The following is a 26,853-nucleotide window of genomic DNA, read 5'->3' on the forward strand; positions in this document are numbered from 1 at the left end:
ACCTTGCGGTGATGACCTGAAGCTGATACCACACCGGAAAGTCAAGGTCCCCTGGAGGATCGCTCTCTGTGCCAGGATTTACATTCAATTTGAGAGCCCCGGGGGCCGGGGCCAGGCCCAGAGTGCCAGGCTCTCCTGGGTTCCAGTCCCCTCCCCAGGCAGAACGTGCGGGCTGGGGCCTTACAACCGGAAAACACCGCCCTTTCCTGTCGCCTACTCATTCCCCAGGCTGACTGCTGGAGTAGGAAGAGCAGGAGACGGATTAAGAAAATTAATTAACCCGGTCCACTTTCGGCCTCCAGGCGGAGGGGCGGGGCGCGCAGCGGCTGTGGCCGGAATGACTGGAGGGCGCAGGTGCCGCCCAGGGCTGAATTTTACGCTCCTGGGCCGCCGCCACGCCGCTAGCGCCCAGTCCCTCGTCCCCGGCAGCCGCCACCCGCTTGCCCCAGCTTTGGGCATATCTCTTTTAGGGTCCCCGCGGGAGAGGAAACGCCTCCCCCTGGACTGGAAAAACCTGCAGCGTCGGCAGTTCGTGTGCCCCTGCTCAGCCAGCAGCCCCTGGCGTCTCCAATTGCCAAATCCACTCTCCGGGTTTTGGCGGCAGCTCCAAGAGGATCAGGCTGGAAACTGACAGAACACGACCCTCCTCCCAAACCCGGGCGTCGAGTGGCCCGGGGGCCCACGGCCCGACGGGGGCGGCGCGGTCAAGTGGTTTCTCCTCCGCCAGAGTCCCCGCCCGCCGCGCCGGAGCCTTGCCGGGTTAGATCGGGTCGTTGGGACGGAAAGAGGTGGGCGCACGAGGTTTAGTACAGGTGTCTGGGGTGCGGGATGAGTCCCTTTGTTTAGGGGCACCTGGAACTTGCACTCCAGGTCCCTCTTTGAACCGAGCGTCCAGAGTCCTTTCTTTGTGTGGAGGGAGCTGAACGCAGCCTCTCGCAGGGAAGCCACATCCCTGGGGGTGGCGCCGGGGCCGTAACAATGAACGCCCATTGTCCTCCGGGGGCCGCAGGCCCCGCAGAGGGTGAACCCAGTCCGCCCGCTCCGGGCCGGGGCGCAGGTACTCTGGCTGGGTGGGTCGGCCGGCAGCCCGCGCCCTGCGGCGCGCCCGCCGGCCCGCCCTGGCCCGCCCCGCGCGCTGCCGGCCCCGCCCCGCGCCTCCCCGCCCTCCGCAGGTTCAGTCCGGGAGTCCAGCGGCTGCACGCTCAGTCTAGCTCGCACCTTCTCTCCGGCTGTTGCCCGACAGAGCGGGGAGCGCAGCCGTGGGGCCCGAAGTGGGGGCGAGCCTAGAGACCCCGGCCTTGGGCGCCTTCACGCCGTCTCGGAGCGGATAATACTGTGAGCGGGCGCCGAGCCGGCCGACCCGGTTGGATCTGCGCGTGGCGGGCAGGGACTGCGTGCGCCCTCGGGAGGTGTCGGTGCCGGGCGCCCGGTCCCAGGGTCAGCGGCTGGGATCCTTGGCGCCGCTGGTGAGTTGCTGCCTGCCCACGGCTTCTTCTCTGTGCGTCTGTGAGTCTGTCTCACCGGCGGCCGTGGCGGCTTCCGGCGTTCGTGGCTGCTAGGTTTGGTAAAGCACAGGGAGCGGGGATTACCTAGGGCATCACCTTTCAGCTGGTTTTCAAAGGACCGTAGGGGGCACAAAGCAAGCTGGGGGGTGGGGATGGGGGGGGGGGTGGTACACGCGGCACGACCGGGACCCAGAGCTTCACCTTTTGTGCCTACCACTTTTCAGGGTGAGTCTGCGCGGCTACACTGCACCCTCAGAGCTATTGACAGCCATTCGGGGCGCGTATTGCATTTTTCCATCCGAGAACAAGCCGCACATGGCTGCCGCTCCCCTCCCACCGTGGATTGGCATCAGGGCTACACAAGGGCGCACGGCTCAGATCTGCTGTGGCAATACCCGTTTGGTGCCCTCTCTACACTTGAGGGGCATTGTGGCTGAGGCGCCAACCTGCAGATCTGGCAGGTTTTTTTTTTTTTTTACGGTGGTTTCTGAACAACTGAAGTGTTTTCAAGATTTTTTTCCCCTTTTCTCCTTGAAACTGTCTTGACACAGACAAGTATCAGACACGTGAGGACAAATGGATCTGGCCAATCATTTTTTCGTTATGAATTATTATGCTCCATCCCCCTCTCGACTTCGGGAGGCATGTGTTTCATCTTATAAATAGAAAGTAGCATATTTTTTGGCAGGACCTTTATACTGTACAGCCCGCGAGGTCAGTTTAAAAATAAATATGCACTTGAATGTTACATTACCGAGAGCCAGGCTGTGGCTGGGACAAGCTGCGTGGACCGCAGCATCAAAGCCGGGAGCACAGCTGTGTTGAAAGGAGTAAAAGCCCCAGAGTGCAGCCCAGGCTGACAGTCAAGTAATTACATTTCGTTTAAAAAAAAAAAAAAGTGAGGGAATTAAAATGAGGGCGGGAATAGGAATGTCACGAGGGTATTGCAGCCTGAATCTTTTCCAGAGCTGGTGTATTTGGGGGAGTCGCTGCTGTGGCCTGCTGAGGATGTGGGGGGCGGTGGCGAGGGAGGTGCTGCTTAGGAGGAGGGAACTGATGAATGTTAGGGAGACAAAGATTTCCTCCCCAACCCCCCACTCTTAGGCTTCATAATATCCTAGAGTTTCTTGGGGGTGCTGCCTTTCAAAAAAAGAACACAAATCTGGAGAGCAGCAGATGTCCCAATTTGAATAGCAAAGCCTTTCTTGGGGACTTCCTTGGAAAGCACTGGGAGACAAAGGCTCACCGTGAAGGCCTGTCGGTGCCCCAGGGGTATTCCTAAAGTCAATTTAAAAGACTCCTGTGGTCTTCTAATCTTGAAAAGATCTTTTCATCTGAGGAGCAGGAAATGCAACTTCTTTTCTGGACAGTTCCAGAGATCCTCTTTTTGATACCCACTGAAATTTGTAAGAGCTCTTGTTGACAATTAAGAATAAGCTACACAGGTATGTTTTCAGATTAGATGTACACGCTCTGAGATAAATTAGGGCAGTTGTGAAGTGTTTGGTATTGTCAAATGTGAAATAAGTAATAAAGACTAGAAGAGAACCAAGGAACGGTTCAGATTTCTTCATTAAGTCTCCTAAAGCATGTAGGTTTCCCAACAGGCCTCACTCATTGAGTAAAACACTCAGCACCAGCCTCTGGGCTCACAGATGAGAACTTTGGGGGGGAAATTTGGAAGCCTTTCTGGATCCATGGCCGTTTCTCTTTTCCAGTGGTTATCATCTGCAAGAGATTTACGTTATAAATTTCATGATTGGAACATGGTGCTGTGGCAGCAGCAGCTACAGACATGAAATGAGATGAGTTCCCCATTCCCTTAAAACCTGAGTAGTGAAATCCTGTTTTGTATCTCAACGGAACATGTAAAGACAGCTAGAGTAATGAGTGTTGCACTTTTTTTTGCTTTTATTGTAAATTTAAACGTGGTGCAAGATGAGTAAATGCAAAGCCATAAAAATCATTGCAGAACTATTCATATGAGCTGCTTTGCCCTATCTGCTCTCCAGCTTTTCCTTTAAAGTGGTGTTTTATGTCCAACATGTTCACAAAAGCTGCCCTTTTTTCTTTCTAAAATTCATGGTATTCAACAGCATTGGGAATAAAGTTGTTTTAACCTACATCACCCAGAGATTTTTTTTTTACCAGGCCATAAATTTTTCACGAGCTCTTTGCCCAGTAGCCATAACATTTATCCAATGGGTGGACTTTAGTTCATAACCTGAAAAAACTCCAAAAGACTGCTCTGATTTTTTTTTTTATTATTACAATTTTTGCTTTCAGTCTGATTTTATTTAGGCCTGGCCTAATTTCTTTCTAAACAGAATCCTGCTGACCTGTTTATTCATTGATGGATTAAGAACTTAAACTTGTTTTTTAAATCCACTACGTTTGCCAGAGAGCAAGGGCAGTATAGTCATTTGAAACTACTGGATGGAGCCAGCCACAAAATCTTTACCAAGCACCAAAGCCAAAGAATTCTAATATATCACACTGTTCAGTGAATTTATATGTTAAAGCTACTCACTACATGGAGCCTGCCAGTAGTGCCAAGCCCTGTTCTTATCCTTATACCTTGATTAACTCATTTATTTCTAATAACCTATGAGGAAAGAACTGTTGATACCCTCATTTTACAGCTGTGGCAACTGAGGACAGATGTCTTCTAAAACTTGCCCGAAATTACATAATAAGTGAAAGTGTGAAAGTCATTCAGTCGTGTCAGACTCTTTCCGACCCCATGGACTGTACAGTCCATGGAATTCTCTAGGCCAGAATACTGGAGTGGGTAGCCATTCGCTTCTCCAGGGTAGCTTCCCAACCCAGGGATCAAACCCAGGTCTCTCGCATTGCAGGCAGATTCTTTACCAGTTGAGACACAAAGGAAAGCCCAAATTACACAATAAGGAACATACCTAAACAGGTTTATGCAACTTAGCGACCCAATATGTGCATAAATGAATGGCTAATTTTCCACAAAGATCAGCGTCTCCTTCTTAAGGAGATGGGAGAAAGAACTTTGAGGTTAAGAGCCTCTGAGGCAGGCTGTCTGGGTTCATATCTTGGCCCTGGCACTCAATACATGTGTGATTTGAAGCAAATTACTTAGCTGGTATACCTCAGTTTATCGATTGCAAAATGCAGATAGTACTGCTCTGAGGATTACATAAGTTAAATAGCACTCGGAGCATGCCAGGTGCAGAGTAGACACAATACAAAGTTGATGCTTTCATTACTGCCTTTGTTGTTTCCCTAGGTGCTTAATACTGGTCTCGTTTAATATTCACAACTGCTCTTTGAGGTGGATAGTATTGTTATTTTCCAGATGAAAACACAGATTCAGAAAGGGTTGGTAACTTGTCCAAGGTCACACCACTGAGTAAGTAGCAGAATCAGGTTTGAACTCAGACCTGTTTGACCTTGCCCTAAATGAATACCTCACCCTCACCACCAGAAAAAGGCCAGAGAAGCTGTTAAATCTGACTGTTATAAGGGTTTTTTAGCCTCTGGCAGAGAACTCACTTTGCAGCACACTGTATCACATAGTACCACTGCCCTAAGGAAGATGACAGTGATTGCCAGCCTTTGGGAACACCATATGAATCATATTTTTATTATTTTTTAAAATATTTTTATTTATTTAATTGGTTGCACTGGATCTTAGTTGTGGCACGTGTGATCATCCTTTCTGCGTGTAGGATCTAGTTACCTGACCGGGGATCAAACTCAGGCCCCGTGCATTAGAAGCCTGAGCCACTGGGCCACCAAGGAAGTCCCTGAATTGCTTTATTTATTGGAGATGGTTGAATCTCATTGTATAGTCAGTAGTCACCTGCAGTGGATCGAGCTTCAAACTACTAGTAGCAGTTACCTGAGCGGTTTAGTTTATAAAGAGTTTTACTAGGAATTTCAGGACCCAAACATGAACTGGAGTTTAGTGTGCGGCAAACATCCTTGTTTTAAAGTTCTGGAGGGTCAGGGATTGCAGGGTCCAGTAAATAAGCTGGACGGTCACCTCCTTGAGACTAGTGACCACAGCCGTGGTGCCTGACCCCTCAGTCCCTGGCACTCAATGGGCATTTAATACACATTTCATAATGATGTTGCTCCAAGGGGAGCTAAAGCAAAAGGCAGGAGCCACCAGTAAGGTGGGTAGGAAGGCTCTGTTCTTGGAGGAAGTCGGGCCTCATTCCAGTTCTAAGTTCTGCACATGACCCAGACTCTGCCAGATAAGCTTCTGGTGTGAAAGATAGAGCAAGGAGGCCTTTGAGACATAGAGAGGTGCCCCGGATAACCCAAGGAGACGGCCTGGCCTCCACTGCCTCTGATACTGTGGGTTTGTGATTAGCTGTGGGAGGCTGCTCAGACTGAAGTAGGGGTTCTGGAAAGGATGTCTTGGCTGTCCATGGGATTTTCCAGGCAAAAGTACTGGAGTGGGTTGCCATTGCCTTCTCCTGAAATAATCCAGGTTGTCTCAAAACCAAGGGCAGTAGCCTTAGGGCTGTCTGCCTCCATTTTCTTCCCATCTTTTGCCCCATCCTCTCAGGGTTACAAATCAAAATGGATCCCACAGACCAGAATAAATAATATCGGTAGCCAAATACTGATGCCTCTACAGCAGCGGGCAAGCAAATGTTCTTTCCTTTAGGGAAAAAAAAATGCCTCTTCTGGCCTTGATGCACTTCTTGAGTGCCAAGTTTCACCAGTCTCATGATGAAGGATGGAGTTTGACAGTACCTCTGGTGGAAGAGCAGTTTTTTTTAAATTAAAGCATATAGTGTTATAATACAAATCATTGATATTAAAAAGTTTGCTATTTCTGAATAACCAAGAGAACAGATGAGTGAGTTTAAGGGCTGGTGAGTTCAAATTAGTATTTGCTTGATCAAGTCATGAATGAATAGAATCCTAGAATCTCAAATTTTAAATTTTTTAAAACCTGGATTTTCAGTGATTTGGGTTTTATTTGTACATTTGAGAAAGTCATCAGTAACCTTATAGCCTTTGATTGTTTGCTAAGCTATCACAGAGATCACACACCTGCAGTTAGCTCATTCAGCACTGAAAAAAGAAAAAGTGAAAGTGTTGGTCGCTCAGTTGTATCTGACTCTGCGACCCCATGGACTGTAACCTGCCAGGCTCCTCAGTCCATGCAATTCTCCAGGCAAGAATGCTGGAGTGGGTTACTATACAACCCTACATCATGTGAACTCTGAGACATGAATAGGATCCAAAAATGGTTCTTTGGGAAACCAGTCTGATAGAGGTCCCCCTGTGCAGGACTTTTCAGAGCACTTAATGTCACTGTGTGCAGTGAATCTGCACAAGGAGGAGGTATCTATCCAATCGTTTTGCCCAGAGAGCAGCTGGCAGAGCTAGTCTGACAGGAAACATTCTGGGAACCATGAAGCCAGAGGCAGAAGCCACACGCTGCAGCCTGCCCTCCAGCCTGTTCAGGGGTACAGGAACAGAGCCACCGGAACACACTGGAAGGTGCCATTCTGCTATTTGATAAAACTCGTGCCGAATTAAATGGAGACAATCACAGAGGGATTGGAGATCAGAGAGCATAGATTCTGATCGTACCTCTGACCCAAGTTGTGGAACTGTGACCTTTCAGGGTCTTATTCTCAGCTCTAAGATGAGACATTTGGTGCTGGAGCATTTCATATCATCTCTAGCTTCTAAAATCCAGTGAGCTAGGATTAGTGACATCTATGAGCATAGCAATCTTACTATTAAACTCATCATGTAAAACCCTGTGTTGAAAAACAGACCCAGTGCAGAGCAGCCTGAGCCAGCGTGGAAGGCAGAGAATTTCAAAGTCAGGCCTCTATTTAGACAGCTTACACATTTGGGAATCCGTCACATTCAGATGACAACATGAAGGTCATATTTGTAGACACATCATGCCAGTGATAGATGACTGTGTTTAGTTGAAAAAGACCTTTTCTGTTCAAAACCATTATAATCATTTAGGCCACGCAGAACTTTTTAAACAAGCAAAGACATTTTTTGGTGAAATGTGGCTTCGCCATTTCAGAATATATGTGAATTCTTTCCCTTTTTTATATACTTATTTTTTTAACTTTTTTAAAAGACACGTACCATTGATCTTTAGCACAGCAGATGAGGTTCTAAGCCCTTGACTGGCCAGCTGTGTTGCAAGGCAGATCCTTGCCCATCTCTGGGTGAAGATGTGGAAGGGGAAGGATGTAGAGGAAGCCATTGAAATTCTCCAAGCGCTCTCCTGGCTCTAAACAGCTTTGATCCTAATACTGTCCGCCCCGCTTGTATCTTAGGCATTTTCCATAGTGTCTTATAGCTTTTCCTATTTTAACACTTAATATGTTTAAATTTTCATTTATTGACCCTTGTGACCACCTAGAATATTGGCTTCATAAAAGTAGGGACTGAACCTAGTTTAGCTTGGCACTCATCTTTTTAATACTAAGAGTTAATGAAAAAAGGAACAATCTGGTCCTACTCACGTTATTTTCTCTTAGAGGTTGCCAAGCCAGAAATCTTTTTCAGTTACCTACCTTAAGTCTGACCATGGTAAAATAATTTCTTCCTAGGCTACCAAATGTTTAAATTCCAAAGGAGCACCTCTAGCCCATCCAGGGTACTTTGAAATTCAGGCCACCAGCAGAACTTCCTCAAAGCCTTCTTGGCCAGGCCGTTGCAACCTGCATGGAAGCTTTCTCCTGCCCGGGTGTAATTGCGGTAGCTCGGTACCATGTGTCCACTCAGAGCACAGGCCGGGCAGCCCCAGGGGTGGAAGGATGAGGGTTGTTTCCTAGTGCCCACCTAGACTGCTCAGCCATGCCAACATCAGCCATTCATCATTGGTATGCTTACCTATCAGCCATCTCCACACTGGGATGTCGGCTCTGTGAGCACATCGTTGCTGTAGCCTCAGTTTCTGGGATTCTGCCTGGCACTCAGTAGGTCCTCAGTAGATGTTTGTTGTTGATGAATGTTTCAGAAGGTGAGTCACTAGCCAGGGACTGGATGAAGGCAAGTGGAAGGCTCTCTCCAAGGCCTGCTGCTTGCTGAATGAATCAGCTCAAGCCACATGCCCTGCTGTGCACGGCATAGCACCAAACCGGAAACTCTTTTCCTGCCCTCCATTCATGAGTGGATTTTGTTCTGTATTCCTCTTAAAGAAGCCCTTAAGCTGTGGGCTCAACTGAGAGGGCAGGTAGTGCTCCCCTGCCAGCCCACTGAGCTCTGTCTCAGGGGCAGCTTGGGGAATGGAGCAGTCAAAGTGAAAGTTGCTCAGTCATGTACGACTCTTTGCGACCCCATGGACTATACAGTCCATGGAATTCTCCAGGCCAGAATATTGGAGTGGGTAGCCTTTCCCTTCTCCAGGGGATCATCCCAACCCAGGGATCAAACCCAGGCCTCCTGCATTGCAGGCGGATTCTTTACCAGCTGAGGCACAAGGGAACCATAGAGCAGTGATATCTTCCCGATTCCAGTTTTTTTCTCAGAATGAGGAATTAAGACAGTTGGCTCTCTGTATCTGTGGGTTTTGCATCTGTGGACTCAACCAACCACAGATCAAAAACTTTTGGGGAGAAATAAAAGTTCCAAAAGCAAACCTGAATTTGCTATGTGCTAGCAACTACTGACATTGTATTGGGCATGATAAGTATCTAGAGATGACTTAAAGAGTATGGGGAGGTTGTGCATAGGTTAGATGCAAATACTATGCCATTTTACATAAGAGGTTTGAACATCTGTGCATTTTGGTATCCGTGGGATACCAAAACTAAACTAAAACTAACACTGGACAGATACTGGGGGATGACTGTATTTGAAACCAGACCATTTCGGGTTTCACATTATTTAAAACAATCATTTTGGGTAGACAGGTCCCGAGTAAAGTTGGGAAAAAATTCTGATGGTGAACTTTCAGCTTGTCTTGTTCCTTATGCAGTTCTAGGTTTTTGGATAATTAATAACAATAACTATATCTCCATTGATTGTAAGTTCATTGCCTCACAGGACTTTGTCAAGCATTTTATATGTGTTGTCTCTCACTAGCTCCACTCCACAGATACACAAGCTGAGGCTTGCAGAGAAAGTCATTGGCATTGCATTGTACCCTTAACTTAATGTGAGGAAAGATGAGAAAAGATAATGAAAATGCTACAAGCTAGTAAAAAATATTTTAATTCTAAGGGTAGTCTTAACTTCATTAAAAAAAACATGTTTTTTCTTATAATTCCCTAGAAGCTAGATGTTTCTGCAAACATACAGAATCACAGAACTCTAAGATTCATTTTCTTTATTAAGTATAAATAAACTTCAAACACAGATCTATGATTCTAACACCTATCTGTATATATATGAAGTCTACACACACATACCAGGGGCTGCTGCTTGAACTGAGACTCGCAGGTATCTCCACTAACTCCTCTCCCAGTGCAGGAATGCTCTCCTTCTCCCTCCCCTCTGGAATCGCTACCAGTCTCAGACTCAGCTGGAAAACTTCCCCTGACGGGCCTCTCCCATTCTTCAAGCTGATTAACTCAAGTTGGTTAGACTTTTTCCTCCTATCCAGCTCCACCTGCCCTCTCCTTGAACCCTAATCACACACCTAATTCTTTTCAAGGGATGGTATTGGTTTCCTCTCACCTGATAGCTCACCGAATATTTAAAGAAAATAACTGTATGGCCTTAAATTTTTCCTTATCTGACCAATAAATGGCAGTAATTTTCCTGACTCAAAGGAGTCCCACTTGTTCTCAAGGCTGGAAGAATTGCACACGGAGATAAAGGATACATGTGTATGTATAGAAGTTAGCTCCCTGTCCTGTCGACAGAAAGAAGTATTCTCTAATTCAGCTGGAAATTAAAAGACACTTGTTCCTTGGAAGAAAAGCAATGACAAACCTAGGCAGTGTATTGAAAAGCAGAGATATCACTTTACCCACAAAGGTCCATACAGTCAAAGCTATGGTTTTTCCAGTAGTCATGAAAGGATGTGAGAGTTGGACCTTAAAGAAGGCTGAGCGCTGAAGAATTGATGCTTTCAAATTGTGGTGCTGAAGAAGACTCTTGAGAGTCACTTGGACTACAAGGAGATCCAACCAGTCAATCCTAAAGGAAATCAACCCTGAATATTCATGGGAAAGACTGATGCTAAAGCTGAAGCTCCAATGCTGTGGCCACCTCATGGGACAAGCCGACACATTGGAAAATATCCTGATGCTGGGAAAGATTGAGGGCAAGAGGAGAAGGGGACGACAGAGGATGTGATGGTTGGATGGCATCACTGACTCAGTGGACATGAGTTTGAGCAAACCCCAGGAGATGGTGAAGGACAGGGAAGCCTGGCATGCTGCAGTCCATGGGGTCGCAAAGAGTTGGACACGCCTTAGCAACTGAACAACAATAACAAAGCTTGAAATAAGAATCTTTTCCAATTGTGGAGCTTGTGCACAGGGCAGACACACACCATTTTAGCCCCATCTGCAATCATACATTGGTGACTGCCACAGACAACATTTAAGGAGAAAATGGACTCATTATTTGGGCAATTAGAATGGTTCCCCTCCTTCATATTGCATTTCAGTAGATGTTCTGGTTTTTCATTTGAGATGATGCTTTGTGCTTGCATAACACTCTATGAAGATTGCCACTTAAAAAGATCCTCATACTCAGCTCTTATAATCATGAGAGATAGATGGGTTTGGGGTGACTATCCCCATTTACACAGGAGGTAACTGGCACCTGTATGGTCTGGCATTTTATAAGAATCCTATAGCTTTAGCTCAAAGTTTCTTTCCTCTTCTAAGGCCTAGAATAGCAGCGAGAGGTCTTTCTACCGTTTTGCTTGCCGGTGTGTTCATTCATTTAATAAATTTTTTTTAAGTACATGATCTGTGCTAGTGACACCTTAATATTCAAAACAATCCTTTTCTATAGAATATCCATTAGAGTTTCTTACAGGTTCCCCTACATATCTTGGGCTAAAAAATCCAGTTCAGTTCAGTCGCTTAATCGTGTCCAACTCTGCGACCCCATGGATGGCAGCACGCCAGGCCTCCCTGCCCATCACCAACTCCCGGAGTCTACTCAAACACATGTACATGGAGTCAGTGATGCCATCTAACCATCTCATCCTCTGTCATCCCCTTCTCCTCCCACCTTCAATCTTTTCGAGCATCAGGGTCTTTTCCAATGAGTCAGTTCCTCGAATCAGGTAGCCAAAGTATTGGAGTTTCAGCATCAGTCTTTCCAGTGAATATTCAGGGTTGATCTCCTTTAGGATGGACTCGTTGGATCTCCTTGCAATCCAAGGGACTCTCAAGAGTCTTCTCCAACACCGCAGTTCAAAAGTATCAATTCTTCAGCCCTCAGCTTTCTTTATGGTCCAACTCTCACATCCATCATGACTACTGGAAAAACCATAGCTTTGATTAGATGGACCTTTGTTGGCAAAGTAATATCTCTGCTTTTTAATATGCTGTCTAGGTTGGTCATAACTTTTCCTCCAAGGAGCAAGGGTCTTTTAAAAACTTCAAGTCCCCCTTTAATCCATTTCGTTTTGAAAGGAGAGGTCAGCATGCAAGCCCATTGTTTCTCCTGGGCCTCATTCTGTAAGATTGACTGAAATATAACTAGTCAGCCTGCATTCCCGGGAAATGTATTGTCAAATTTTTCTAGAGGCTTGCCTGTCTCTGTTTGCACATGGTAGTGGTGGATGGAAGTCATTTCCTTTTGAAACATCATGTCAACAAATATTCTTTGCCTTAATCCCAAGATCTTGTATGAGCCTGTAGAATTAACTGTGGCTTGCATTGATAAGCTGTTAAATTCTTACCCTGCATGGATAGAGAAAGCAGAAATGAAAGAAACTCTTTGCCATAAGAAAATAGATGACAGCTCCTTGCTCCATGGTTTTCTCTCGTAGGAGTCACAGAAAGACTCAGCTTGTATTTTCAGTAAGACAGGTAGTGTTAATGAGGAAAGAAGTCAGGGCAATCTCAAGCTTTCTCATTTGTTCATTCAACAAACATTTGTTCAGTACCAGCTATGAATTATAGTTCTCCCCCCAGGAGAAGGCAGCCTTGTGGAGCAGACAGTACTAACTGCAGGATAGTATGAGAGCTGGTGGGGTGGTTGAGTCGCTAAGTCACGTCTGACTCTTGTGAGGCCATGGACTGTAGCCTGTCAGGCTCCTCTGCCTATGGAATTCTCCAGGCAAGAATACTGAAGTGGGTTGCCATTTCCTTTCTCCAGGGGATCTTCCCGACCCAGGAATAGAACCTGGGGGTCCTGCATTGCAGGCAGATTCTTTACCAACTGAGCTATGAGGGAAGTCCAATGACAGCTGGTGGGTTGAGGTATAAACAAGGTAGTGTGGACCATGGGATCTGGCTGGACTTGTAGCTGCAGGGTTGGGCGAGACCCTGTTTGCAAAAGTGGGCCTCTCCAGCTATCTTATCTCTAGGCTTCAAGGGCAGGCTTGCCACCCAAGGTTAAGGGAGCATTCAAGATGCCTCATTCTGATAGATATTGAAAGATAAAGTGGGAGGAGATGAGGTTGATGACAGTGAGACAGGTAGGGAGGCCAGTGCCCTTGTTGAGGAGAGAGATCTCAAGGGCTAGAAGTAAAGAGGATGGACAAAGTGAGAGAATAGGACTTGATGAGAATGAGGCATGGAGAGGAATCCTGGGTGGCAACTGGGTTTTGGATCTTGGTGACTTCCTGCCACTTACCAAAAGGGAAAAGTACAGGACGTGAAAGCTGAGGGCCAACAAGAGGAGGAGAGATGGCATATTCCATCAGGGATAAGTTAAATAGGAAGTACCTGAGGGAAGCAAAGTCAAGTCTGAAAGATTACAGGAGAAAAGTCCAGTGCTGCTTTCTGTGAAGGACCAGTGATGTTTAGCGTTTTGTTTATTTCAATTTCCAGTCCATTGTATACTGATAGCAGCCATGTCGAGTAGCTGCTTGGACCATACCCAGCTTCCGTGCAAACCTGATGATACACCCTCTCAAACATGCCAAGAGTCTGACCAATGAGAAAAATCCACTGATCTGCATGCTTGATTATGTGAGAAAGTTTCTACAAGCTGTCTTCCCATTTCTTTCCATATCTCATCATGGACTGACCCTGGTGCACAGACCCACTTTGAGTTTCACTGGGCTAGACTAATGTATGTGTGGGCTGAAGACTCCAATTTGGAAGTTAGCATTAGAGGTGGTGGTTGAAGCCGAGGACAGGGGTGTGATTGCAAGAGGACTGTTGAGAGTTGGGGGATGGACAACCACTGTCCAACCCTAAGATGTTGAAAACGCCAGCGTCTAAGGCATGGGTTCCAGCTTTTCCCATAAAGCATCAGGCACATAGAGTCTGTCACACTACTCAACTCTGACCTTGTCATTGGAAAGCAGCTCTACCAGGGTTTCCAAACCTCAGCACTACAGAGAATTGGGGGCAGATAATGTTTTGTTATGGGGGGCTGTCCTGTGCATTGTACAGTGTTTCTGACTTCTGTCCACAAAAATGCCAGTAGCACCACCACCTCTACAAATACGTCTAGATACTGCCAAATGTCCAGGGGTGGGGGGCACAGAATCACCTTCAATTGAACTGAAGATAATACATAAAAGAAGGAGCACTGGTGTGTTCCAATAAAGCTCTATTTACAAGAACAGGTACAGGGCTGGATTTGACTCACCTGTCATAATTTGCAGACCCTTGATCCAAGGGCTGGCCAGAGGGAAAACTAAAAGTGCTTATTCCATAAGTTATAAGGGCCTCCTGTGTTCACAGCCCAGGAGGAGGCTCTGTAAGTGATCCAGCATAAAGAGGAGATTGTTATCATAGCAGCACTTCTTTTTTTACACCACTTTTGCCTACCTTATTATGGCGCTTACTACCTACCAGGAGATACCAGATACAAAATCGTAAAATCCGGGAACAGGAAAGAAAGCAAATATCAGCTAAGAGCCCTGAGAAAACCTCCAAGTAAGGCAGTAATGAGCCTAGATTGCGTGAGGTGAGTTCGAGAATTCCTGCAGGAAGGAAGTGACTGAAGCGGGTCTTGGAGGATGTTATGAATAGTGGTTGATGGTAAGGAGGTGGGAGGACAATTCATGTAAGAAACACAGGGTTCTTGGTTTCAGAAAGTCAAGAGGGAAGTGAAGTGTCAATAGCAAGGGAAGGGAGCCATTGTCCCCATGAAAGCCTGTGGGTGTACAGGGCCCCCCGGTGCACAGCCACGATGCACGTGTTTCCTCTGGGAAAAAAAATTAATGGCACTTAATGTTTTTTTCTCAGAACAGGATATTTGTTTTTCTCCTCAAGACTCAGGGGGCTTTTATTACCTCAAAATTTTAATATTTTGGTGTTTCTTTCACATGAAGTCAAATCCCATTTGAGATTCTCTTTGACAAGGACAAAAAGAGTGAAGATTCCTAGTGAGTTGGGGAGGCTGGTGTCTGGGACCATTTTACTCATTCTTAGTTAATGACAAGGTCAGATTTTTATCTCTGACTCTTGATGTTGAGATCATAGTGTATCATTTCCCCTTAGTGCTGCTGGACTGCAGGACAGATGGGCTGGAACAGCCATTCCCATTCTCAACCCATTTCCTTGGAGGTCCTCACGTTAGTTTTCGAGTCAGCGGCGGTTAGAAGCACAGACTGCAGTGTTCAACCATGGCTGAAATCCTAGCTCCTCCGCATTTTGAGTGATGGGCCTAAGACACAGGTCTGATCTAACCCTGGTTCCTAAGAAGTGTGTTCTAATACTCACCTGCCTGGCCCACAGCATGCACTTGAGCCATTGCTGTTCACATGTGTACAATCTTCAGAGGACTCAGCATTTCCCATGTTATACTTTCTTGCAGACTTGGATAGGGGAATGGTTCCTAAGCACAAAGCAACTATCTCTCATCATGGAAGGCCTAGGAGGGCTTAGGGATTTAAATAACACTTCTTAATTATTTTACTTGTGTGCCACATGTTGTGGGAGAGAAAAAGAAATGAATTAAGACCCAGCTCACGCTCACAGAAAAGCTCTCAGCCTACTCAAAAGGGATATTCATTCATGCATTCAACAAATATTTGTGTACAGATATTTATGTACAAATAACAGAGGAGTTTGCAGTGGAAGTTGGTAGAGCATGCACTGGCCACTGCCAGGCTCCAAATATACCCACTGCTGGTGTGATGCAGAGAAGCCAAGTTTCAGTCCATCTAGTGACTGTGGACGATTGTCAAGGGCCCTAGCAGGATGGGAGGGTAGCATGGAAATCCCTATCTGTCCCCTCACCCCATTAGGGAAATAGTCAAGGTAGTCAAGGGACCTAACTTAGAGGATGTGCTATGAAGACACACAGCACATGAAGAGGACCATGACTTATGTAGTATGAGTGAAATGATCAGTCTGAATTTCTGGACACTTGTCAAACCTGTTTGGAACATTTGATATTCCTATTTCTGGAGTTTTCATAGAGTAATTGCTCTATGAATTTCATAGAGTAACTTTAATATTAGTGGTTTGGGGTTTTGTTTTGTTTTGTTTGTTTTTTGGTGAGCAGCTTTACCAGTTACTTAACTTGAGCTGAGTCTACAGATTCGAGCCAGTTCCTGGCTGAACATTGCTGACAACTTAAGGGTGAGGTTCTCAACCTGTATTGATTTTTGTCCTTGCAATTTCACAAACCAACTCAGATCCATTTGTTCTAGAAGCATGGAAGCAACTGATGGGAATCGCCCCATTTGGTTCATATCCACCAGCTAGAACGTCTGCCTTGGTCCTTGTGACCAGCCCTGAGGCTGAGTCCCCTGTAAAACTAGTCATGATAAATGAGCCAGACCCTTCCCCTCTCTCATAACTGCCAGGGATCCAGGTCTGCCTCAAGTCCTCCCCAATAACTCATTTTAATAGGGAGAAAGGGCGTAATGGCCTCTCTTCTAAAGTGCAGGGTCAGTACTTTTAGGTGGATGTTCTGTCTTCCAATTTTGCTTCTAAAAACCCTTTCAAATAGTACAATTAGATCCTATAAACGTGAGGAGTGTACGCACATTAGTGATGAGTCTCCCATATGGTATTTGTGGGTCTCTGTATAATCGGAGTTGTAAAAGAAAAATAAATACAAGCTGTAGCTGAATCATAAAGGAGAAGTCCATTTATAAATAATTGAGGGTTGAGATGTAGCATAGACTTTCTGAGTGGGTCTATAAAATGCTGTCTGCTCAGTCTGGCTATAAGTTCATTTGCATGACAGCCAGGCAGCTGGGAACTGAGCTAATGGCATCTTATAGCCTTGCAGCATATAGCCATGTCCTCAGGTTCAGATAATATGGGGAGAGGAAAAGAATCTAAAAATAAAAAAGGCATCTTCTTATCTTCTTGTGGGTGGAGTAAAACAGACTAAAAAATATGGAAAGCGTCCCTCCAGGATGCCATTTACCAGGGTATTCTCCGGTTACATTTACTTCAGTCTTAGGTTTTCATGTAAGTTCAATGTTGAATCTCTAATAGTATCCTTTTTTTTCTCCTCCAATTTTAAAATTCTTTGGTCCAGGGAAGCGCGCCTACAGAGGCCCTCATTGTAGTGATACTTTAGCGTTTCTGATACAGAAGATTGTCATCCCTATATTGCCGTCTTCAAATGGAAAGCCTTCCAGGAAGTCTGTGAGTGCTTTTTTTTATAGGTTAGTGTGAAGTGGGGCAATAAGGAAGTGAGCAGCGATGGTTTTCCCTTGTAGGAGACTCAAAATGAACAGGGACGAGACCCCACCCGCTGGGCACATCGGAGGCTCCAAGTCAAGGCTGCTGCTGTGACAGCCTCGGCACATGCTCAATACACCGCCCCTCCCACCATGGCAACCCATTCCATCTTTTCCAGAACCCTGGGTTCTCCCTTAGAGGATCCAAAATCTGTTTCTCTTTAGCTTCTGCCTTTGTATCCCTAGGGCCTCTCTTAACAAGTTAATCCCTTTTCCATTACAGTTAAATGAATCCTTCAGATCCCTAAGGATTCCTTTTCCCTCTGTATTTGAGTTTTCTTCAAGCTGCTCCGCTCTTACCTTCTCACGTGTCCTGAGTCCTGTCGTCTCCCAATTGGACTCCTGGGAACATGTGGGAACATGTTCCAAGTCACCTTTATCCCTTTCAAGTGTGGAGCCCAGGGTGAAATACACTTTTCCAGGGCATTGTCTCCCTTGTGTTTCCCTGTGTTGGCAGCGGAGAGAAATACCCCAAAGACAGTGGTGGGTGGGGAAGGGGTAGCGGGTTCTTGGCTGAGTTAACATCCTTCCCTGGGACTGTGGATTCAGGCACGAATGAATAATAACTGAGCATTTTTGTTTGGGGCCCAGATGTTGCAGCGGTGCAGCATCTAGGAGCTGGGAGGAAGGGCCTGCTGATTCTACACTGAGACAAAGCAAAAAGTGAGCAGAAGCTGGATGTTCACGGATGTGACAACAAGCAAGAAAGGGGAAATCCAGCACAGACTCACTTCCCGCAAGTCGAAGAAAGGAAAAGGCCCACAGGTCCCTCAGGAGAGACACACATACACACCCCTCACCCCCACCTGCCCCGGTTCATGCATTTGTGTTTTAGATTAACAACCTATTGTTCAGGATGCAAGATTTTTTTTACCCTCTCTCTCCCCTAAGAATTAATCTAAAAACAATTAGCAGACAAGCCACACATTCCATTCTTAACATAAATGGAATTTTTAAAAATCTCAACCCCTTTGTTCTTTTCAGAGCCCTGTGACTTGCCAGTACTGCCAGCTCTGGTCATCTACGGAGTGATTTTTCAGGGTGTAACTTCTTCATAACCCTTTGCTTTTCTCCCACCTCCTGTTTTAGTCTTCTTAGCATCATTCTCTTTACCAAAAAGATGATAAGGACATGAAGCAAAAGGGGGCCACTTCAGTTTTCTTTCTTCGTAGAATTATTACTGCTATGATTGCTCTTATTAACACTGTCACCTATGCTTAAGTCAGTCACATGTGAGAAACTGGAATTGTCTAGCCTGGTATCGGAATGACCACCTGACACTCTGCTTTTCCTATCAAAACCGTGTCTTCAAATTCTTCTTGAGTCCTTTTTGTCTTGGAACCCTTAAGCTTCTCACAAATTCCTGAGAGTGAGGACCTGTGCCCTTGCAGCTGGACTCCACGCCCACCCATCCCTACCCATCTGCCAGACACCCTCTCTAACCTTGACAGAGGGTGACAGGCGACTGACTGAAGAGTTGAAACCTTTTGTTGGCATATCTATCCTCTCCAGTGCCCCAGAGCTCGAACCTTTGATTTCAGAGGAATCTAAATTCCCAGATGAATATTATGTCGAGTGTCATCTTGGGACGGAGGGTAGAGGAGCAAACAGTGATCCAAAAACTCCCAGAGAAAGCGATTAGCAGTCCTGGAGGGTTCAGATTTCAGGGTCAAGGGGAGAGTTTTGAGAAAGGGCTATACATAGGATGGTTGGTTTCTCTCTCATTCTCTTTCCTTCCTTTCTCGCTCTAGTCCTTCATCCCTTCCTCCCTTCCTTTCTCTCTTTCAAAGACAGTGGGAGTGGAGGAATGGTAGCAATGCAGAAAAGCTGGCCAGCAGGAGAGCCCCGAGTGTGGAGAGTTAGTGATGGTGGTATTGTTCTGATGCTTTTCATTTGGCTCGTGGAGCACCCAGGAGGCCTCCCTTTCCAGCTCTAGTCAGGCCTATGAGCCCTTCTGGTTCAGTTCTTCCTCTCCTCTCCTCTTCTCACACTCTTCTCTTGGGTGTCCCCCTGACTCAGAGGCTCTCCTTCTGATTCATCCCTTGCTCTGTCTGCTGCCACATGGGTCAACCTACATCCTCCTGGAGCCCAAGTCTCCTTTTCAGAAATGGAGAGGAGGGACAGGATTTTGTGTTATTCTACCATAAGAAGCTGTCCATCTGTGTGGCCACCACCTCTCAAGACAAGGAGCTATACCCCTGAGCCCCAGCACCTCCACCTTCCCGTGCTGCCTTCCACGTAGATACCCTGCACCCACCCTTACCCCAGTGTCCTGGGTCTCTTTCCTCTTCTCGTTTCCTTCTGATGAAAACCCTTCTCTTCTAAGACCTCTTCCATTCTGCAAACGTGGGCCGCGGGTACCCCTCAGTGAAGCTCTAATTAACGCAGAAAGGAGTGCTCTGTCCCATTGACAAAGTGAGGCTCACCCTCTGGTGAGGTCTTTGTAGATCCATGCACTTCCCCTGCAGACTTTGGCTTTTGAGCCCACTTTCCCATAGTCATGTTTGCATTACGATCAATAACTTATAGGTTGGGTAGACTTTTCAGGACCTGTGTATAAAATTGTCCCTGCAGGAAAGTGCAGTCTGAGCCTGAAACAACCCTCTACTTATTTTTTGCTGTTGTTGTTTTAAATAGCTCATTCACTTGTGTGGTTCAAAAATCCAAAATCATGAAAGGATATACAGTGAAAAGTTTCTCTTCTACCCTTATCCCCCTCCACCTACTTTCTCTCCCTGTGGGCACTCACCATTATTTCCTGTGTTTGCTTCCAGAAGAGGTTTATTGACATACAAGCCGGGACAGATGTTATTTGTGCACTTTGGCACCAATCTTTTTTTACTTTGAAGACACACATCTTTGAAGCTCTTTCTATATCAACATATCAGGAGCTGCTTTGTCCTTTTGTAGACCGTGTAATACTCATTTGTATGGATGTAACTTAACTTGTAGAATCAATCCTCTAAAGGTGGACAACAAGTTGTTTCCAACTCTTTTTTTCCTTTTTTTTTTTTTTTTTAAATTTTGTCTATACAGTGTGGCTGGTGGGGTCTTCGTTCCCCAACCAGCAATTGAACCCAGGCCTTTGTCAGGGAAAGCTCTGTGCCCTAACCACTGGACCATCAGGAAATTCACAGTTGTTTATAACTCTTGGCTGCTATAAACTATGCTGGAGTGACAGCTTTGTATAATATTATTTCCTTATTTCCCATATACATAAATTGGATAAACCTATGTAAGTGGAATTCTGGGGTCAAAGGCATGTGTTACGTAGTTTTCATAGATAACCATCTTCCGCTGGGGTTGGACCAGTATGTGCTTCCTACTCTGATTAGCCCAGCGTGTTATCACATATTATATCTTAAACAGGTTTTGGAAGGCACCCCCTTTATCATTTGGCAATCAATCACTGACTGAATTCCCGGGGAGCGTGCTTCTTAAATGTCAAGACCTCTGTGTCTGGGATTAAGTGGAATAAGCCTAGCCACTTGGCTTAGTGCCTGGGAGCCATGCCACCTGGCACAACCTGTGCCTCAGTACTTTGTCAGTAAAATGGGGATGTTAACATGGGTTCCTGTCAGTGACCTAGAACACATCAAAGGCTGGAGCAGTGCCTGGCACAGTGAGACACTCTCAAACATTTCCTGTCATAGGAAGTGTTGGTGGTTCCCAGGAGACACACACATACCGGCTCCAGGACCAGATACTTTGTTCCCTATGAAGAAACTGCCTTGTCGTTTCCTGCTTTAGTGAGTGCAGAGAAGATGCTGAGCAGTTGGCCTGAGGCATGGCTGTCCATTGACTGATAAGCCAAGGGGCACAGAAACATTGAGAAAGGAGGGGAGCAAGCAGTCAGGACAGAGTCATGATATTGGATGGTCTCTCCTGGGATCAAGCATGGTTGCCCCTGCGCTGGAAGAGGAAAGAAAGCAGATACAACAGGCAGATGGGTCTGAGTGCTCAGTTATTTCCCCAGCATCATATCACAAACATAAACTCATCTAAAGTTATAAAACTGACATTTTTGCACCAAATTTCTTTCTTTTTTTTACCCAAACTTTCAGTGAATTGGGGAGCTCCTCACCCTGGCACACAGTAGAAATTCAATACCAATTATTCTTTGCAAAGTCCTACAAGCCTCCAGCCTTGTCATGCAGTAAAACTGTAAATATTTGCAGAAAGAAAGAAAAGCGCCTTTTAAGGTATCTCCTCTCTTTTCCCACTCTGGAGAATCTACTGCCTGCAGCTTATCTAGCCTCTACTCACCAACTCTTCTCTTACTTTTTTCTCTCTTTTTTGGTTCTTTTCTCCCATCTTTGCATGCAGTCCACTAACATAAAATCCAGCTTCTACCAGACCAGGCAAGCCTCTGCCGAAGGGCCATGGCCATAGCCAAGCAGGGACTGAGGACTGGGCGTTCCTCCCTGAGCCTTGCAGGTATAGCAGGAGTACGCTTTACTTTTTCTCACGTTTGCTCCCAACATCCTCAGTCGCTGTACAGGTAAAGGGGTGAGTGTGAGTGATCCAGTCAGAGTGACCAAGAAGCAGGCTGACTGCATCTTCGTGATATTTTTATTTTTCTAAAGAATCTGGAATGAATGCCATGCCTGTTCTGGCCTTGCATAATCCTGGCTCCACCAGCTGACCACACGCATCCAGCCCTCGCCCTCGCTTGCCCCGGAGTTGTGGACACACTGTATCTTTCCATGGCAGCTGCTCTCCTGGCCATGTTGCTGAGGACACAGCTCCGGTGGGCAGCTGTTGTTCAGGGCTGCCCTCTACCTTCTGCGGCCCCAGTGCCCCTGCTGCTTCTGCAGGTGGTCACTGCGTTGTGCCCAGAGGGGCAGGGAGGCAGTGCCAGCCTCCCAGGATGGCAGGGGTTCTGGGCTGTTGTGCACTTAGAGGGGAAGGGTGTTCTGATGTTTTAGCAAAAAGACCCAGGGCTTCCCCTTTAGTTACTACTTACAAGACCCAAATTAGAGTTGAAACTATGAGAATGACAGACCCATAAGCATGTCTTCCTGTGCTGGGGTTCCCCATTTACTTGCTTGGTATCAAGCATCTCTTTTCATAACATAGTATCTCCATGCCTTCTGAGTCTGAAGTGGGAAGGCAGACCCGCCAGGCTCCTCCAGAGAGTGCATGGTCTTTTCTGGCAGCTTCCAGGATAGCCTGCTCTGGTGCAAACCCTCATACCACCTCGGCCTCCTCCCCACTCCCAAAGCCAGGGCTGGGGGTGGGGGGGGGGTGATCTCTCCAGCTCATCCTTCCCTGCCTTCTCAGGCCTGTGTGCCTGCCACTTCCCAGAGTCAGTTGTTACCTTGCCAGTGGGTACTGGAGCACAGTTCTCACCACCTGCCACAGGCAGATGAATTTAAAACTTGTGCTGAAAGGAAAGAAATATGGGGTATGGAACAGATGCAGACGGCCTCCAGCTGCTACAAAGCAAATGTAGCTCCCCTCAAGCCACCATCTGACCCAACCCTTGGAGGATTATTTATTTGCTCTGTGGATAAGGGGAGAGCCCAGTGGAAGAAGTCACAGCAGAGCCATTTCAGGAATTCCCACAGTGGGGAGGGTTTTAACTTCTCCAGGTCAGCTGATGTGACTGAAGATTTGAAGGATTCTTTTCAAGAGATGACGAGGTTCTCATCTGTAAGATGAGAGCCCCCAAACCTTCTTGCAGCCCATCACTTCTAACTGTATCATACAGCATGGGCAGGGAGGGTGTGTTAGTTTTCTCCATATGAGGTGGTAGATTATAAACGTGGTGGCTCACAGTCCTACCCACGTATCATCTCCCAGTGTCTGCGGATCAGGAGTGCAGACAGAGCTTAGATGCACAGTCGCATCAGGCTATAAACTAAGGGCTGGAGTTGTGGTCTAATTCAAGGCTCAGCTGGGGAAAGATCCATTTCCAGGTTCCCTCGGGTTAATGGCAGAATTCACTTCCATATGCCATCTCAGTATAGTGGCCTATTTTTTCAAAACCAGTAAGGGAGTCTCCCTCCAGTGTGCTAAGATGGTATCTTTTATAATGTAACCTAATCAGGGTTTTGATATCTCATTACCTTGCTTGGAATCAAGTCACAGGTACCACCTATTAATACAAAGGCATCAACACGAGGCAGCAACTCACTGCGGTTACTTGGAACCTGGCCTAATATAGGGAAAGGATACAAGCTTATCAGCAAATGTTTCAAAAGTACTCACAAATGAAGACCACTTGTGAGTGATATAGGATCCCACTTTTTTCTTTGAAAAGAAGCAGTTTTGTTCTTTTCCTTCTGTTTCAGAATGCCTCCAAATCCTAAAATTTTTGCTAGCCCTATTCTCTCTACCCCAAGTTGATTCCAGCTCCAACTTCCATAATGACTGTATGTTACTGAGCAAGCCTGTTTTGTTTTGTTTTGTTTTGACTCCCAATCTCAGTTTTCTCATCTGTAAGAGTGCATTTTCACTGAGATTTTTTTGGACACTAGCATCACTGTCACTTAGTAAATGATAGTTCCAGCTCCTTATGGAACTATCATTGCATTGCATTAATTTTATTTATATGTAAAAGTCAATCAACAACAAAATAGCCTTGCTGGTATGAACATCAAAGCACAAGAGAAAATATATTTTAAATTCAGTTGTGTCTAAGGAGCTGCTGTCACTCTGGTCATGTGCTGACAGCTTAGAGGAAAAGGACCTAAAGCTTAAAAAAATCCAGAAAATTTGTGTCCATTACCATGTTTAAAAAGTGCTAATTTCATATGTTTGGGTTTTTTAATCTCTTTCTCTTGCCCTGAAGTAAGACTAAGATGAGTAGACCCTTGTTAGGATTAAAGTTTTTAATCCTACTTGAACAATAAAGCTTGACTTCAAATGGGAACTGAAGTCCTCCATTATTTACAGGCTCTTGTGAAAAAGTCAGGCCCATGTGACCCGTTAGTCACTAAGTTGTATCCAACTCTGTGATCTCCATGGACTGTAGCCCACCAGGCTCCTCTGTCCATGGAATTCTTGAGGCAACAATACTGGAGTGGGTAGCTGTCCCTTCTCCAGAGGATCTTCCCAATCCAGGGATCAAACCTAGGTCTCCTGCATTGCTGGCAGATTCTTTACTATCTGAGCCACCAGGGAAGCCCAAGGGACCCCTGAAGGGGCAGCCAGTTTTAACCTGCTTTGGTTTCTCTTCCAGGTTTCTCCCTGCTGTGGAAGAGGTTGAGGATGTGAGTGGCTCTCCAGAAAGGCCTGCTTGCGTCCAGGAAGGCCTCTTAGCTTTCTTGTTTCAGAGCCACTTCTGGAGCTATTTGAGAAAAATGATGTGACAGTACCTATCCAAAAGGATTGTAACATCGGTGAAGAAAGTGGCCCTCCTCCCCTTTTGCAAAATCGACATTCTCAAACTCCAAAATGCCAGCCAAAACCCCGATTTACCTGAAAGCTGCCAATAACAAGAAAGGAAAGAAATTTAAACTGAGGGACATCTTGTCTCCCGATATGATAAGTCCGCCCCTCGGAGACTTCCGCCACACCATTCACATCGGCAAGGAGGGCCAGCACGACGTCTTCGGAGACATTTCCTTTCTCCAAGGCAACTATGAGCTTCTACCCGGAAACCAGGAGAAAGCACACATGGGCCAGTTCCCTGGGCATAATGAGTTCTTCCGGGCCAACAGCACCTCCGACTCCATGTTCACAGAAACGCCTTCGCCAGTGCTCAAAAACGCCATCTCTCTCCCGACCATCGGAGGGTCCCAAGCCCTCATGTTGCCCTTGTTGTCCCCGGTGACATTCAGTTCCAAGCAGGAGTCCTTTGGGCCGGGAAAGCTGCCCCGGCTTAGCCGTGAGCCGGTCATGGAGGAGAAGGTTCCAGAGAAAAGCAGTGTGTTGGAGAACGGGACGGTCCACCAGGGGGACGTCTCATGGGGGTCGAGCGGGTCTGCATCGCAGTCCAGCCAGGGGAGGGACAGCCACTCCTCCAGCCTGTCCGAACAGTACCCCGACTGGGCAGCGGAGGACATGTTTGACCATCCCGCCCCTTGCGAGCTCGTCAAGGAAAAGACTAAATCAGAGGAGTCCCTCTCTGACCTCACGGGTTCCCTCCTGTCCCTGCAGCTTGATCTCGGGCCCTCCTTTCTGGATGAGGTGCTGAATGTCATGGATAAAAATAAGTAACAGGACACGGCCGGGCCCTTTTCCTTTGGTGTAAAAGATACCAAAAGACAGAATGGAAGAAAACGAACCACAAAGAGGAGAGCCTCACTGGCTATACTTGCTGTCATGTGATGCGTTTTCTAAAATAACCTTCCTACAAAATATTTTTTTACCTGGTATACCCTGTTTGCAAAAACAATATAAAGGAAAAAAAAAAAAAACTTGTCCTGGCAAAAGAGAGGAAGTGAGTCAACCCATTTTCAGTGGGCCATGCTGATGTATAGCTCACATTTTTTGTTTCCAGACACGTGAGAAATCTGGCTTGGCCAGGACTGGCATTACTTAGCTATGAAGGGCTGTGCCAGTCACATTAAGGACCTTTACAGAACTCTGGCATTTTCTGAGCAAAAGGAAGTCAAATTTATTTAACACCCACGCCTTTTTTTTCTAGACTCTTTTCTATATTACATGGTTTGGGCTCACCATAGCAAACAAATTCTTAAGTGTTAAAACTTTTCTCGTTTCCACATTTGAACAACATTATGGGTTTTGGGGATTTGCTTGTAGCTCTTATATATCCCTATATGTTATATCTATATTGCGAAATCTTGACTGTCAGCTACATGTTGGTAAGACACAAGCGAAGTATTACTGTAACTAAGTTATTTTTAAAGTTAAAATATATTTTTATGTGCCTTTGGCTTTTTATTGCAAAGTCTACATTTTATAGATAATACATCAAATGTGGTTATTTGACTTTTTCCATTGGGTTCCATTGTAAGCTGTGTATGTGTATGTTTGGAAAAGTGTACTCATACTTAGCTTTATTATTTTTTTTTCTTCATCTATTATACTTTTCACAGCAGCCAACAGTGGATTGTAAAGTGTAAAGGCACAGGTTACTCACAATGCTTCTGCAGAGACTGTGGGCTATACCACCTAATGTTCTTTGGAAATATGGGTATTTTAGTGCAGTACATACTTGCATTACATAGGTACTTCATACAACACAATAAAGAGTAAATGTTAAAATCAGCTTGCTTGGTTATAGTACTAAACAAAAACATAAGACAAGAGTTATATTTTCTTGACATCCAGGGCTAGAAAAAATTGCTTCTGTAAAGTGTACACAAGGCTTTAAATGAGGTAAGAGGTGTATTCCACTCACTCAGTAATTTTGATTATTTTGATTATTATCCAGAAACAATGCTCTTCAATTTTAGGAAAACTGAACATGTGAGATGATTTTTTTTTTTTTTTAAGACAACACTGACGCCAACCTCTCAAAAAGCTCATTTCCATGAATCTCCAACCTAAATTTAACACGGTAAACTCATGCAGGCCTAACCCTGTCCCTATCAGATGGATGTCTCCTTTCTGTGGGTGCCATACAGACAAGATTAAGGAGGCCAAAAAGAGGGCAGTAGAAAGCAC

The 26,853-nt window shown here is 45.8% G+C and overlaps 1 protein-coding gene across 4 annotated transcripts; it reads left to right on the forward strand.

The window, feature by feature from the left end:
- Positions 1-282: 282 nt before the first annotated feature.
- On the forward strand, positions 283-26,454 carry CDC42EP3 (CDC42 effector protein 3). Of its 4 annotated transcripts, XM_086327421.1 has the most exons (3): positions 1,339-1,466; positions 17,070-17,179; positions 24,461-26,454. In XM_086327421.1, exon 3 carries the CDS (start codon positions 24,676-24,678, stop codon positions 25,438-25,440), a length of 765 nt encoding a protein of 254 aa, XP_086183547.1. In that variant the 5' UTR covers positions 1,339-1,466; positions 17,070-17,179; positions 24,461-24,675; the 3' UTR covers positions 25,441-26,454. The 4 variants fall into 4 exon arrangements, with proteins under 4 accessions (XP_086183545.1, XP_086183548.1, XP_086183544.1 ...); XM_086327419.1 differs by lacking the exons at positions 1,339-1,466; positions 17,070-17,179 and adding an exon at positions 283-788; XM_086327422.1 differs by lacking the exons at positions 1,339-1,466; positions 17,070-17,179 and adding an exon at positions 603-759.
- Positions 26,455-26,853: the final 399 nt, after the last annotated feature.

The sequence above is a fragment of the Bos grunniens genome, chromosome 11 (genome assembly GCF_055505025.1).
Source record: "Bos grunniens cultivar Pamir isolate PY7600 chromosome 11, Bosgru_T2T1.0, whole genome shotgun sequence".
NCBI classification, from domain to species: Eukaryota; Metazoa; Chordata; class Mammalia; order Artiodactyla; family Bovidae; genus Bos; species Bos grunniens.

Bases quoted from the DNA above. Each gene is read 5' to 3' on its own strand.
- CDC42EP3 (XM_086327419.1), top strand. From the start codon at position 24,676: ATGCCAGCCAAAACCCCGATTTACCTGAAAGCTGCCAATAACAAGAAA.